At 36.7% G+C, this 16,922-nt stretch overlaps 1 protein-coding gene across 1 annotated transcript in view; it reads right to left on the bottom strand.

The window, feature by feature from the left end:
• Positions 1–6,339, bottom strand: part of LRRC7 (leucine rich repeat containing 7) — a 390,782-nt gene extending 384,443 nt beyond the window's left edge. Inside the window, exon 1 of the mRNA XM_018045424.1 lies at positions 6,142–6,339. Coding sequence (XP_017900913.1) covers positions 6,142–6,330 — 189 coding nt within the window. The 5' untranslated portion in view covers positions 6,331–6,339. The remainder of the gene's footprint in view (positions 1–6,141) is intronic.

Here is a 16,922-nt window from a genome sequence, read left to right as displayed (position 1 = left end):
GAGAAACTTGGAAACTCATCTTGGGAAACAGAACTCTAAACCAATGTATACAAAATCCTTTAAAATGTTTTGAAGATCAAGGCAGTAATTCCAGAAGCATAGTTCTTTATCTAGAGAAGGCACTCCTGCATAATGTTAGCAGCACTCTGAGTGCCTAGCCAAGTTTTAGATGGATAGACAGGTGATTGGATCTCCATCATTAACATATTGCAGAATTTGCAATTAACCAGACATTTCTGAGAATATAATGGTCTGATTCTTAAGTGAGTGGCTTCTTCCACCATAGAAAGGTTCATGAAGATGTTGGATGACTGTTCTAAAAAGGAAATAATAGGCATTTCTGCACTGTGTGGAAAATTGGACTAGTTATCAGCTATAGGTTCTTAGAGATCAGTGGTCCCTGCCAATACAACATGGGGCACAAAGAAAAATTTCAGGCATACATTTTTGACTTGTTACTGTAGCATAATTGATTCTATCTTAACTATAACACAGTCTTTGATTTTAATTCTGGATAGAAATTTAACATCCCATGTGGCCTAAGAGAAGTTAATTACCTTTTCTGACCTTGATTTGCTTATTATAATAATTAAGGGCTTAAATAAAATAATCTCCAAAGGTGCACTTACTGCAAAATGTCATAACATGATTCTGTGAGTCAAGGAAATTCTCTGGGGAACTGGTGGTATTGTCTATTACACATGCACTTGGTGTAGCTATTTGGGTAAATAACCTATCACTCATTATGGACAGAGGATGCGATGGTCGGATGGCATCACTAACTCAATGGACATGAGTTTGAACAAACTCTGGGAGATAGTGAAGGACAGGGAAGCCTGGTATGCTGCAGTTTGTAGGGTCACAAAGAATTGGGCACAACTTAGCAACTGAACACCACTATGGACAGAGGATTGTTTTTCTAGAAGCTGTCTTTGGAGATTTCAGTTAGAAATGAAAACATGCCACAACATTTTTTGATGGAGAGTTTAATATGCAGAACTATTTTGAAATCTTACTATTCTACCCAGGGTAGTTAATATGGAAAATTTTCTTTCTCTGTGGTATAAGAATGATAAATGCCAACTACTGATTTTTTTTATTCCAAGTGCTCCATAAACATTATCACACCAAGCACCCTACCTACTTATGTATCTACCTATGTACATATGTGTATATATATATATATATACATATATGTGTATATATATATATATATATATCTGTCTGTCTAACCTAGGAATTGATGCTATAATTTTCCCAGTTTTGCTAATGAAGAGACTGAGGTTTTCAGAAAATGAAATACCTTCTCAACCAATTAGCAGTGCTAGGTTCTGATGCCAGATTTGTCTGAGTCCAAAGCCAAGGTTCTTAATCTCTAAAATAATTCTGGATAGTTTAAATGGAGAAAATTTAGTAAGTACAATATTTCAAATTTAGTCCCATCCTCTTGCATATAAGGGCTTCCCTAGTAGCTCAGCTGATAAAGAATCCACCTGCAATGCAGGAGACCCTGGTTCAATTCCTGGGTCTGGAAGATCCCCTAGAGAAGGGATAGGCTAACCGCTCTAGTACTCAAGCTTCATTGGTGGTTCAACTGGTAAAGGATCCGCCTCCATGCAGGAGACATGGGTTTAATCCCTGGGTTGGGAAGGTGCCCTGCAGAAGGGAAAGGCTTCCCACTCCAGTATTCTGGCCTGGAGAATTCCACGGTCTATAAAGCCCATGGGATCACAAAGAGTCAGACAAAACTGAGCGCCTTTCACTTTCACCTTTCTTTCATATAAAGATAAATTGACCTCTTCTACCAAATTCACTCTGTGTCCTTCAATTTTGGTTCATATTGACTTTACAAAAATTATTTCTATTATCTTTTTCAAAGTTTCTCTTCAATTTCAAGAAGTTTCTTTGTAGTTTTTTTCTTTATTGCACTTTTTTCACATTTGGCTTTCCACACTACTTCATTTATAATATACATCTGTGATGTTCTTGTACTTTGTATAATTTTAAGCTTCCAATTCCAAATAACAAGTAAAGCAGCACTAAATTATAAGCTGTGTGGGTTTCTATCACTGTGTGAAAGGCATGTCATTTTTATATTTTTACCTTTCAAGCAACACAGATTGAACTATTTCTCATCAAAAGACTTCTTATTCTTTCATATCTATTTTTGTGTCTTTTCTGACACACTCTTGACATTCTTTTCCTAATGCCATTAACCTTGATTCTGCTCTCTACCTGTTGCATAAGAACTTAGATATTCATGGCCAGCTAGAACACTCTCAGTATAAAATATCAGAATGAAGATAATAAAAAAATTATAAAAGGTAATTTTTGCCGTAATGTAATATCGAGAATACAAATGGTTATCTCATTACTCAACAAATCTGAAATCATAATGGTAACAATGTCAAAATAGTACCAGAAAAACAGTAAAATAAGAGAGCAAGTAAAAGATACTATATTTAATCTAACTTTGAAAACTTTAAATCTCCTAAGGACTCAATATTTTGCCTACAAGTCCTTACAAACTTTGATGAAGATGAACTGTTCTTCATAAAACAGTGATTCTATAGCATTTTGTTTGTAGTGTACATTGTGGTAATCTCCCCTCCAGTCTTCCTACCTCTTTGTCTTGTATTGCTGCCAGTAACCACAGCTCCGCAGAGGTGGCCCATCACTGTTGAACCCAATCAGAGTAATCCTGTTTTTCTTGCACAGTGGATCCCATGGCAAAAGGACTGGGTCAACAATGAACATGTGACTCAATTAAGTCCAGTGAGATCTAAGGACAAGGTAACCGAGGAATTCTGGAGGAGCTACTTCTTGTCCTTCTTAGAAAAAGAGAATGTTTTCAGAAGCCAAATATTTCTATTTTTGGAGGATGTGGAAGTGAACACTAGAATCGCTGTAGCCATCCTGCCCCCTTAGGGAAAGCCAGCCTCAGGAAAAGTTATTTCCACATAAAGCAAATAGAAACATACCAAGTCTGGAGTGTGTCCTGAAATGCATTTTCCACCTATGTGAGCCAATCAAGCCTATTTCTTGTTAAGTCAGTTTGGATTGTGGTTTCTATTAATTAAAACACATAAGGTAGCTCAGACAGTAAACAACCTGCCTGCAGTGTGGGGGACCTGGGTTTGATCCCTAGGTCAGGAAGATCCCCTGGGGAAGGAAATGGCAACCCACTCCAGTATTCTTGCTTGGAGAATTCCATGGACAGAGGAGCCTGGCGGGCTATGGTCCATGGGGTCGCAAAGAGTCTGATACAACTGAGTGACTAACACTTTCACTTTTTCAGTGGACCCTAATTGATATGTCAGCCCTTTTGTTTCTTAATTTACCTATTTTTCAATCATAGAGAAATATATACAGGTATTATTATGATCAGATTGTGAAATCAAATAATTCAGATCATATCTCAATATTAGATGCTTTAGAAGAAACTAATCTACAGGGTTGTTTTAGGAAAGTAATAATATTGAACTTTGAGAGCCAAAGAAACCCTGAAAGATTATGTGTAAAATCTTTGAAATATGTAAAGCATACTAATAACAAAAGATAACCATTTCTCCTAAATTCTAATACAACAGAAAAGTGTTATTAAAGTCCTTGACTCACTTGTATTATTTTTCTTTATTGTTAATCCAAGCTTTCCTCATTAAGCTCCTAGTGACTTGATATGTAAAACTCTCCAACAGCATTATCTGTCTGATGTATGAAGTCAAACCCTGCTGTGTGGCTCTCAAGACCTTTCATAATCTGAGTTCTTTCTGCTCTCCTCCTCTACCTACATATGTCAGCACTCTCCCACCTGCACCTGCAGCTCCAGACCTTTCACAGTTTCGCTGCTCCTCTCCTCCCCTTCTCCATATATTCCATCTTAGTTTTTGCTTCTGTGCTTTTTGGCCCAGCCCTCCTCTCCCCCCTCCAACAGTAGTGCTCTTCTCTGGACATAAGCTCTACCACAGGACTTGGTTCTTTGGCTCTGATATCTGTCATTGTGCATTCACCCTAAAGCTTCAGTTTTCTCTGTGATTAGGTTGTCAGACCCTTGAGAGCAAGGAATGAGACTGATTTCTCTTGTAATTCACTAAAGTTTCAACTACTGTTTAGTTGAGTAGATATTAAATGAGTATGTATTTGATCAATTGACCTTGTGCTGGCTATTTGTCTTAGAGACTGTTTCATGGACCTAGAAAAAGATTTTAAATATCTGGATTGCCTTAGAACTGCCAGATATAGCAAATAAATATACAGGATAGCCAGTTAAATTTTACTTTCAAATAAATAACTAACTATTTAGTTTTAGCATAAGTATATCTAATGCAATATTTGGGGTATAATTATACTAAAAAATGGCTTGTTTAGTAGTTTAAAATTTAAATTTTACTGGATGTCCTTTATTTCATCTGGAAATTCTAAATGGACCTGACCCAAACAAACAAACAAACAAAAAAAATCATTGTGTTTAATTTCTTAAACTAGAGCTAAATACCACATTTATGAATTGTTTAACTTTATATAGTTTTGTCAATGAAGTCCTATAGCACATGAAGTTCTCTGCATCATTTCATCTAGCGGTGGCAACATATAAATTGAGTATTCATTATGTAAAAGTCACCATGCATCCTCCTGTACAGGGAAGCAAAAATGAATAAGATGCTTCCTCTGCCCTCAAGTAGTTTATAGCCTGGTAGAAGATACAGCTTATTTTAGTCCTGTCTCTAGTTATGTGCAATGTGGATGTTAATCCATATGGAAAAATTTTTTTTAGGCCCAGCCCTCCTGGGCAAAGATTCAAGATGACACTATACAGTTAGGTTATCAAAAATGAAGAATATTTGCTTTGAAGTATATATTAAATAGCTCCTGTCTCTGAAGTATTATATAAACACCATAATCCATCATCCTAAATGAAGATAATTTTCAAAAATTCTTTTGATCAGAACACTTTATTTTGCTTTTGATAATTAAGTTAGCTTTTATGATGCAGGGCTTCTCTCATAGTTCAGTTGGTAAAGAATCCGCCTGCAATGCAGGAGACCCTGGTTTGATTCCTGGGTCGGGAAGATCTGCTGGAGAAGGGATAGGCTATCCACTCCAGAATTCCTGGGCTTCCCTTGTGGCTCAGCTGGTAAAGAATCTGCCAGCAATGTGGGAGACCTGGGTTTGATCCCTGGGTTGGGAAGGTCCCCTGTAGAATGGAAAGGCTACCCACTCCGGTATTCTGGCCTGTAGAATTCCATGGGCTGTATAGTCCATGGGGTTGCAAAGAGTCACTAAGCAACTTTCACTTTGTGATGGAGGGGTTTTTTTCTGGTTCGTGGATATTTATTATGCATTTTTTAGCATAAGCAATAGAAATGTATTGCATGACATTTTTTTCTCTCTGAGCTATCACATAAGTTCTTCACAGGTAGATGCCATGCCAACTACCTAATTCGAGTCACTTATTTAGGTGAACAATAGGATCCAATGATTTACATTTTATCTTTCTGCTGTGTGGCCTTGTCTGCTTCAGCTAATGTCTCCCATCTTTCCTGGTCATAGTCAGTGTGTGTTTATGTGTATGCAAAATTGATATTAGGTAAATTTTTTTAGCTACATGATATTTATAAGTTATATGCCATATAAACTCAGTGATATTTGTTATAATCAAAGATTTCAAATTCCAGAAACAACAGCATGTTTTCCATAACAGTATTCTTGATTTTTTGTGTGTATGTGTATGTATAAAAGCATTTCTTAGCCTTAACATATAATTTAAGGCTTTAAAACAATGTTACCTTAACATACAATATTCAAATTTTCAGTTCTGGAATAGACAGTACCATATTTTTCTTTCTTTTCTAAATATAAGCTATTTATCTCAACTCACCAATCTGTATTTTCTTGAAGAGCATCTTAAAATAAAAATGCATATCCCATAAAGTAATGATTTCCATGGTTATTAACATATCACAAGAAGTTGCAAATGGAATGGCATTAAAAGGTGATGAAACTATTGGGAAAAGTTATGCTAACTTGAATGATTTGTCAATTACCTAGGTAGAAGTCTATAGTTAGCATTATCATTATGCCAAGTCTTTGGAGCTATGAAATACTCATTTAAAGTATGTGTTTTAGGTTGTCAAAAATTACCTTTGGTAGCTCTTCAATTTGATTGGCATCTAGGTAAAGCTCCTCTAATGTCCGTTCAAAGTTAAAAACCTCCTTTGGCACCTGCTGAAGGCTGCAGTGGGAGTAATCTAAAACTGAGATGATTTCTTCTTCACCTCGGAAACATCGGCACGGCACCAGACGGCCAATGATTTTCCGCTTGGTGGTCATCTCCAGGCACTGCACTAGAGAAAAACAGAAAAACAAAAAACCAACTGCTTAACCACCAGCCTTGGAAGGCATTCCTAAAATATTTAAAGCTTAGAAATTAAATTATGATTATATTTTATAATTATACAATGCTTTAAAAAACTTTACATAAGACATGCATATGCATTATATCATTTAATCCGTACGGTATATAAGACAGATTTTTATTAACATTTAACAAACAGAAATGGATTCAGAAAGGGGCAGATAGTTCCCATTGTCACACACGTTTGGAATGGCAGAACTGGACCAGAACACAATCCTGACAGTGCAAGGCTTACACTCACATTTGAAACATAGTTCTATAATATAGATTTTAAAATTTTATACTAATTGCAGTACAGGATAGAAACCTCCAGATTTGTTCGACAAAATATATTTCCCTCATTTCTCCAAAATATTAATAGTCAAGTTTTACCCATAAGGTTTATGATTTCCTCTTTTTGACTCAAATTTACTCCATTAATCAATAATTATCTATTGAGTAGCTAATGTGCTCTAGACATTCAACTATGAACTAGGGAGAAAGACATAAATTGAACAAACTCCCTGGAGACAGCTGTTGGAGACAGCTATATTGGTTATTCACTTCAGAATAAGAATCCGTACTTATGAATCCTTTTATTTTAATGGGAGAAAACAACCATGGCAGAAATTTCTGTGATGTCCTGACATATCTTTCACTAGATTGGCACCAACCAAACGCTATGAAAACTTGCATGAATCGGTATCATGGCACCTACCACACTTCATTAAAGTTACTGTTTTTCAAGTCCTTTTTTTTCCTAGACTCTAAGCCTCTTGAGGGTAGAAGCTATTTTGTTCATTTTTACATTTGTCTTGGTGCTTGACATACAGTAGACAAGCAATAACCAATGTAAACTAAACAAATCAATTCATGAATGAACAGATGGATACATTTGAGAGTCTGTCCTCAACCACCTTCAGATACTGGTAATTAGCTTGAAAATCTTCTCATTCTAACTAAAAGGTCACTATCTCTGGAATGTCTCAGGATAAAGAATAGCATCTTCCTTGGAGCTACCAGGCACTAATCTCACTGCTTCCTAATTATGTGTACTATTTCCCCATGTACTAGGTGGGTTCTTGAAGGAGAGGATCTTGTCTTTTTCATCTCTGAATTCATAGTAACAGTATAGTTTGCTATCTGCAGAAACAGTATTGAATGAGCATCAGCTTGAAACTTGTATTTTATTCACTGATTTATTTTTACTTATCAACATAAACCTATTGCAGAAAAAGAAAGTAGCAATAGTTGACAAAACAATGCAGTATTTTGTTTTGGAATGGCTTAGATTAAATCAAAATTGGAGGCAAATGAATATGATATGCTTAAGAGACGGTGAAAGTTCAGCCCAAAGCCACCTTTATTCTTCCTTTAACTTATGAAATTTATAAAATTATATTTTGGGGCACATGAGTCAGCTCTTACATATGGTTATTTGTACATGGTAATTTGTAGAAGGTTTATCTAAAAACATTAAAAAGATGACCTTTCTTTTCCATTAGTTTCTATCTTTCAAAATCCTACATTTCTCATTTCTGGGAGCTTGAATCACAAGGTTTGGAATTGTTATTTTACCTGACCTTACTTGAAAGCCCTGATTACAGGCCGATCTCTACATAGGAACTAGGACATATAAACAGCCAGTAAATGCATCTAATATCTGACACATACTATATCTGACATACACTAGGCACCTAGCAAATGTTTGTTGAGGTTATTGTGGTTGTAAAAGGTAAGTGATGATGGCTCAGACTATGGGAGTAGCAGTAAGAATGGGAAGAAGTGATGGACTGGCAAGGTATTTAAGAAGCAGAATCCCTAGCGTGGGTGACGGATTAAATGAGAGGTGGAAAGGGTACTGTAGGGAGAATTCTTGAAAAATTCCCAAGTTTTTAAGTCTCTAGTAGCCACATGACTACTCAGCTGTGATGCCATAAAGCTGACTCAAGGCATTTATCCTGTCTGTCTCTATGATTCACAGCTGATGAATCAATTGTTCATACATTGTTTTTACCCAGTACATTACACTCACCCTTTTGTGCCAAACCATGTGGCTATTTCTTGATGCCCATCTGTTGTTTCAACTGCAATTTTTTTATTGTGAAGAGAAAAAAGAGAATATCCAAGCTTGTACCTGAACCATTTGGTCAGACTATCTACCGTCCAGGAAGGCTTTTGCAATTAAATGCACTTTTAGTACTGCTTTCCCTTTAGTTCAAAGCATTGCTCCTCTGATAATCTCTGCCAGTAACCTCTTTCTTTAGTTCAGTTCAGTTCAGTCACTCAGTCATGTTCGACTCTTTGTGACCCCACAGACTACAGCACACCAGGCTTCTCTGTCCATCACCAACTCCTGGAACATACTCAAACTCATGTCCATCGAGTCGATGATGCATCCAACCATCTCATCCTCTGTCGTTCCCTTCTCCTCTTGCCTTCAATCTTGCCCCGCATCAGAGTCTTTTCTAATGAGTCCCTTCTTCACAACAGGTGGCCAAAGTATTGAAGCTTTAGCTTCAGATCAGTCATACCAATGAATATTCAGTACTGACATCTTTAAGGATTGACTAGTTTGATTTCTTTGTTGTTAAAGGGACTCTCAAGTGTCTTCTTCAACACCACAGTTCGAAAGCATCAATTCTTCAGCACTCAGCATTCATTATGGTCCAACTCTCACACCCATACATGACTACTGGAAAAACCATAGCTTTGACTTGATGGACATTTGTCAGCAAAGTAATGTCTCTGCTTTTCAATATGCTGTCTAGGTTTGTCATAGCTTTTCTTCCAAGGAGCAAGTGTGTTTTAATTTTGTTGCTGCAGTCACCATCTGCAGTGATTTTGGAGCCCAAGAAAATAAGTGAGGGGACTAGATGCCATGATCTTCATTTTTTGAATGTTGAATTTGAAGCCAAGCTTTTCACTCTTCTAATTTTCATCAGGAGGCTCTTTAGTTCTTCTTCACTTTCTGCCATAAGGGTAGTGTCATCTGCATATCTGAGATTATTGATATTTCTCCCAGCAATCTTGATTACAGCTTGTGCTTCATCCAGCCCAGCATTTCGCATGATGTACTCTGCAAATAAGTTAAATAAGCAGGGTGACAGTAAACAGCCTGATGTACTCCTTTCCCAATTTGGAACCAGTCCATTTTTCCACATCCAGTTCTAACTATAGCTTCTTGACTTGCATACGGGTTTCACAGGAGGTAGGTAAGGTGGTATGGTATTCTTATCTCTTGAAGAATTTTCCACAGTTTGTTGTGATTCACACATTCAAAGGCTTTAGCATAATCAATGAAGCAGAAGTAGACATTTATCTGAAATTCTCTTGCTTTTTCTATGATCCAATGGATGTTGGCAATTTGATTTCTAGTTCCTCTGCCTTTTCTAAATCCAGCTTGAGCATCTGGAAGTTCTCGTACTACTGAAGCCTAGCTTGGAGAAATTTGAGCAGTACTTTGCTAGCATGTGAGATGAATGCAGTTGTTCAGTAGTTTGAACATTCTTTGGCATTGCCTTTCTTTGGCAATGAAAGCTGACCTTTTCCAGTCTGTGGCCACTGCTGAGTCTTCCAAATTTACTGGCATATCAAGTACAGCACTTTAATAGCATCATCTTGTAGGATTTGAAATAGCTCAGCTAAAATTTTATCACCTCCACTAGCTTTGTTTGTAGTGATGTTTCCTAAGACCCACTTGACTTGCACTCCAGGATGTCTGGACCTAGGTGAATGATCACACTATCGTGGTTATCTGGGTTGTTAATATCTTCCTTGCATAGTTTTTCTGTGTATTCTTGCTATCTCTTTGAAATATCTTTTGCTTCTGTTAGGTCCATACCATTTCTGTCCTTTATTGTACCCATCTTTGTCTGAAATGTTCCTTTGGTATATCTAATTTTCTTGAAGAGATCTCTAGTCTTTCCCATCCTATCATTTTCCTCTATTTTCTTTGCATTGATCATTTAGGAAGACTTTCTTATCTCTCCTTGCAATTCTTTGAAAACCTGCGTTCAGATGGATATGGCTTTCCTTTTCTCCTTTGCTTTTCCTTCTCTTCTTTTCTCAGCTATTTGAAAGGCCTTCTCAGACAACCATTTGCCTTTCTTTTTCTTGGGGATGGTTCTACTCTTTCTCATTTCAGTTCACTACTTCTAGAACCCATTGATGACTTTGGTATCTAATTTATGGATTATCTATCCATTGTAACTCCTTCCATTCCTGATTTATACTCCTTAGACATAATAGCTTTCAACTTTTTCCACCCTAAATTTCTAAGAAACTTAATTGTAATGCTACTCCATGATTTTCCCCTTACAGATTTTTGCTATATAACATGGTGGTTTACCTTTCTTCTAACAAATTCTCACACACTTATAACCAACCAAAATATATATAGCAATTTTGTTTTAAATTAATAATACTTATTTTACTATAGCTATAAATATCATTATAATTCAATTACATTTTATTTCTTCTGCATCTCTTTTTTCTTTAAAATTGCTTTATGTTTTTCTTTTTTTTTTTTATGTATCTTTCACTCATTCAAGTTGCTGACTATCTCCTCCTCTCTTGGTATAGTGAAAAATGTGTAATTTACCCCCAAGGATAATCCTTCAGGAGCACTCTACCTTCCTGTTTCTGTCTGGAGTGGTTCCTTTTCTAGATCTTATATATACACACACACACACACACACACATATAAGTGTGTGTCTGTGTATGTGTGTGTGTGTGTCTGTGTATATGCGTGTGTGCATTTGATCCTGGAATATCTCTTCATTGTCATTCTGTAAATTTTACATTTCCTTCTTCTGTTTTATTCCTATTTCCTGAACCCCTTGTCTTTTTCTTTCTAGACTTACTGGACTATAACATCCAATGGTGAGACATAATATCCAGTAACTCACTGAGAGAGAATATACAGCAGGAACATGTTTAAACCTCTGCATATATGATCATAGTTTCATTTCACCTACAAATAAATTTAAAGTTTGGTCAGATATATACTTCTAGGTCAGAAGTAATTTTCTTTACAAATTTGAAGTCATTTTTAATATATTACTTTTTAGATTTCAAGGTTGTTGTCAGGAAATCTAACTCCATTACTATTCAAATTCCTGTTTTACGCCCACTTTCCCCTCTGCCAGAACATTTTAGAACTTTTATCTTATTCTTAGTCTTTTGAAATTTCAAGACGATGTGCTTTGGTATGTTTTTATTCATTTGCTGGGTACTCAATGGGCCCTTTCACTTTGAAAGCACTTATCCTTCCCTTGTTAAATCTTCTAATATTTTTTTAATTGAGAATTTCCTCTTCATTGTTTTAATTTTTTTTTATGCCATCCTGATCAGTTGGACCTACTTCTTAGAATTACCTGGTAATTCAATTATTTTTCTTTTGTAATTTTCATGCCTTTGTCTTTTTATTTTATTTTCTGAGAAATTGTCTCAACTTCATCTTTTAAATTCATCTCCTGCATTATCTTTTATCAGGTAACATATTCATACTGTCCAAAAATTATTTATTCCTTCTTAAATCATGCTCCTTTTTCACAGTGAAAGTGAAAGTGAAGTCACTCAATCGTGTCTGACTCTGCAACCCTGTGGACTATAGCCTACCAGGTCTGACTGTGTGACCCTGTGGACTGTAGCCTATCAGGCTCCTCTCTCCATGGGATTTTCCAGGCAAGAATACTGGAGTGGGTTGCCATTTCCTTCTCCAGGGGATCTTCCCGACCCAGGGATCAAACACAGGTCTCCCGCATTGCAAGCAGATGCTTTAACCTCTGAGCCACCAGGGAGGCCCGCTTTTTCATAGTATCATGATTCTATTTCAGGGTGCCATATCACTTTCATTTCTCTTAGAAGATATCATTGTTAAGTTCCTAAGTCAAGTCTGAATCTTTGCAATCCTATGGACTGCAGAATGCCAGGTTTCTCTGCCCTTCACTATCTCCTAGAGTTTGCTCAAATTCATGTTCACTGAGTTGGTGATGCTATCTAATCATCTCATCCTCTGTCACTTCCTTCTCTCCTGTCTTCAGTCATTCCCAGCATCAGGGTCTTTTCCAATGATTTGGCTCTTTGCATCAGGTACCCAAAGTATTGGAGCTTCAGCTTCAGCATCAGTCCTTCCTATGAATATTCAGGGTTGATTTCCTTTAGGATTGATTGGCTTGATCTCCTTGAAGTTGAAGGGACTCTCAAGAGTCTTCTCCAGCACTACAATTTGATGGACTTTTTTTTGTGTGTGTGCCTTTCCCCCTTGCTCCTTGCATTTATTCTGAGTTCCATTTTCTGTTTGGTCTTTTGGTCTTTATCTTTCATGATAGAGGTTTTTCACAAGTATCTGGTGATCCCTGGCTGTCCTTCAATTATGAAGAGTGACTCCCTACAGAGCTAATTGGAAGCTTTGTATGCATAATAAGTTTCACTGCAGGATGACTGGCAGTCAGTCAAAGAATGTTCTGGTCTTCTGCCTGAGGCATAACTATGCAGTTTTGTAAATAAGGATCTAAGTCAGTTTTTCTATTTTCACTACTAAGTTTCTCCAGTTCTTTGTCTGGTACTTGTCTCCAAGACTCTCAAGGAGAGCTATGAAGCAAATTAATTTTTGTATCCCTTTGTGGAGAAGGAAATGGCAACCCACTCCAGTGTTCTTGCCTGGAGAATTCTGTGGACGGAGGACCCTGGTGGGCTGCCGTCTATGGGGTTGCACAGAGTCGGAAACAACTGAAGCGACTTAGCATGCATGCATGTCTGCGGGTATATTATAATGTAGCTGACAATGTACTTTCTATACAGATAAATATAAACTACATTGTCTTTCCCTGTCTTCTTAAAATTTGTTGAAATCTCTTATCTCTTGGTATCTTTTCTTCAATTTTCTCTCTCCTTGGGAGTAAATGCATTAAAATTTTTATTTTAGTTTGGTGGAATTTTGGTTGTAAGTTCAGCTCAATAAGGTAAGTAGGAGATTAACTTCCATGTTTAAAAGAAAGTTTTCCTTTCTTTAATCCCCTTCATACTTTTAATCCCTTCTTATCTGACCTACTAGGAGTATTGGACTAGAACGACATTTTTTTTTTTTTTTTCACAAATACTCTCTTCCTTTCGCTCCCCTGACTTCACACTCTTCTGACATTTATCCTTCTGCTTATGTTCCTCAATTTCAGTCTTTTAAGACGATCCATCTTCTCTTACAAACATTGACATTTAAAATATTAGAGTTATTCCCCAGCTAGTCTTGTTGCCCTTTTAATTGTATGCTCTCTCCCTTTCAGTCTTTACAATCTCACTCACCTTTCCCAGCTCTTTTCGTTTAACTTTGATGAGTGATGGCTACGAAGTTTTTCAAATTTCTACTCAGATTTATTTCCCTCATCATTATCTCAAACATAACAATGTTCAAAATTGAAGAGATGCTTTTCAAAGGTATGAGTCTGTCATCATGGTCAAGAATTTAGACTCTGAAGCCAATTCCTTGGCTGTATGACTCTCGGCACATATTTAACCTCTATCTGTCTAGTCCTCTCTAAAATCAGAGCACCTACCAAGCCTGTAGAATTGCATCATCTAGTTTTAAGTATTCACTGAGTGTTCTGCCCAAACCTCCTCTTCCTGTGTTCTCAGTCTCAGAGAACAGCCACACAGTTCACCTAGTTTCTCAAGATAGAAAGCTTAGCAATATTCTTGGCTCCTCTCATTCTCTCACTTTCCACATCCAACAATAACCAAGTCTGAATCCTTCAATAGCCAAAACTTATCTTGATTCAGGAAGGTTTTTCTTCATTTTAACTCCCCAGCAATGTTGTTCAATTATTGTCTCCTGCCTATGTACCTGTCTCTACCACTCTATTTTTCTCCCACCACAGTGAAGCTGGGGTGACCTTCTAAAAATGCAAATATTATGTCACCTTCTTACTTCAAATACTTCAATGTCTCCTCTCTGTCTTCCAGACAAAGTCAAAAGTTTTTTTACTGTGGCTTGCAAGTATGATATTGTCCTCTGGGCTGACTGGGGCCCTCCACTCTCAGACCCAGTGCTCTGTTCCACCTGGTTAGGTGCCACTCTTCTCCTTGTTTTCAGTGCTCTTTGTAATAGTGGCTTCTTTTACCACGATCAGGACTACCTGATCTTTTTTTCTATGAGGGTCTTCATAAATAGCTCTGCTTTTGCTCAGGGCACATTTCCTTGCTCTTTTCTAAAAATTTAGTTTAGAATGGAAAATAGCCTCTCTTTATTCAATATGTTCCAACTGTGTCCTCTTCTCTGTATGTTCCAACTATATGCTGCAATAGCCGTTGATCACATTTTGATTACTTATTCAAATAAATCTTGTTCACTAGATTGACACCTCTGTAAGGAGAGGGACCATGTCTAGCCTTTCAACAACATACATTTCTAGTAACTTTAGTATTGAATATCTGGTTCAGAATAGGTACTTTAAAAACATTAACTGTATTAGTGAAAGAATATGAGAACTAAAGATGATTATAGTGACTTTTATTTATATAGCTTTGGAAAATTTCAAAACAATTTATAATCAATTATCTTGTTTTATCAAGACAAACAGACATCCATATATTATTGTATTTTAATAATAAACTAATTAAAGTTTAGTGAGTTTGTAATGTGCATAAGGTCACACACAGAGTAATTAGTAGACTGAGATTAGATTTCATTTTTCCTGACCCCAAAGCCACCATTTTTTCCCCATTAGCAGACAATGCATTGCATTTACAGTGATATTTAGAAAGCAATATTTGAGAATTTATCAAACATGAATTTATCAGTAGTTTTACCGCACACACACACACACACATTTGATGGTTATTTACACACAGAATACTTCATAGGTACAAATAGAATGAAGGGGTAGCAGTGAGAGAAGTAACATTGCTCTCTTTTATCTGATGATAAAGAGTTTAAGCTTTTTCGAATGTCGAAAGTATGGAAATATAAGATAGGATGAAAAAAGTGTTTCAGGAATTGAGTAGGTCATAACACACAAGAAAGCACATAAATATTACACACATGACATACAGAAGCATCATTTACTTTCTTTCTGAAACACGACCATTGCCTGGTATACTATAGAAGTGTGCAGCTTCACGTCTAGTATATGGACTCTGACTCAGAAGTAACCTGATTTCCTGTCTTACTACATACCCTTAGGAAATATCCCAAAGAGGGATTTTTAGATTTTCAGGTTTTCAAAGGGACTTAAAAAGGCAAGACAAAAATATTAATCTCTTCCTGTTAATATCCTTCCAATAAATTCCATAAATCAAAGTTGAGTATATTATTTTTTAGATTATCACTGCATAGATTCTCTTCTCTCTTGAACATTATTTTTTAAAATCTAAATTGAAGAGCTAAAGGGAATTTTTTTACAACCAAAGCATACAGCCAACAGTTTTCCTATCAACACTCTCTGAATCAAATGCATTTAAATAGCAGCACTCACTAACACAGCCTAAACTAGCTGAAGAAGCAGAAATATTCATCTTGATATATTCCTCAAATACTTCTCTATTCATAATTTAAACCAAAGAGAATTTCAACCACTTGAGAATTATGTCTGCAGAGGTTGACTCACACAATAAGAATATGTGTATCAAAACATCTGTTTTTCAGTACCTTTGCATTCTCTAGGATTTTTTAGACCCATTATGCCAATTTTCTTTTAATTTAAGTCTGAATTTGGCAATAAGGAGTTCATGATCTGAGCCACAGTCAGCTCCCGGTCTTGTTTTTGCTGACTGTAGAGAGCTTCTCCATCTTTGGCTGCAAAGGATATAATCAATCTGATTTTGGTGTTGACCATCTGGCGATGTCCATGTGTAGAGACTTCTCTTGAGTTGTTGGAGGAGGGTGTTTGCTATGACCGGTGTGTTCTCTTGGCAAAATGCTATTAGCCTTTGCCTTGCTTCATTCTGTACTCCAAGGCCAAATTTGCCTGTTACTCCAGGTGTTTCTTGACTTCCTACTTTTGCATTCCAGTCCTCTATAATGAAAATGACATCTTTTTTGGGTGTTAGTTCTGAAAGGTCTAGTAGGTCTTCATAGAACCATTCAACTTCAGCTTCTTCAGCATTACTGGTCGGGGCATAGACTTGGATTACCGTGATATTGAATGGTTTGCCTTGGAAATGAACAGAGATCATTCTGTCATTTTTGAGACTGCATCCAAGTACTGCATTTCAGACTCTTTTGTTGACCATGATGGCTACTCCATTGCTTCTAATGGATTCCTGCCCACAGTAGCAGATATAACGGTCATCTGAGTTAAATTCACCCATTTCAGTCTGTCTTAGTTCGCTGATTGCTAGAATGTCCTTGTTCACACTTGCCATCTCCTGTTTGACCACTTCCAATTTGCCTTGATTCATGGACCTAACATTCCAAGTTCCTATGCAATATTGCTCTTTACAGCATTAATTCTTGCTTCTATCATCAGTCCCATCCACATCTGGGTGTTGTTTTCTCTTTGGCTCCATCCCTGCATTCTTCCTGGAGTTA

The sequence above is a fragment of the Capra hircus genome, chromosome 3 (assembly GCF_001704415.2).
Source record: "Capra hircus breed San Clemente chromosome 3, ASM170441v1, whole genome shotgun sequence".
Classification (NCBI taxonomy): Eukaryota; Metazoa; Chordata; class Mammalia; order Artiodactyla; family Bovidae; genus Capra; species Capra hircus.
Note: the sequence above shows the minus strand (reverse complement) of the source record. Positions and strands in the feature narration are given on the sequence as shown.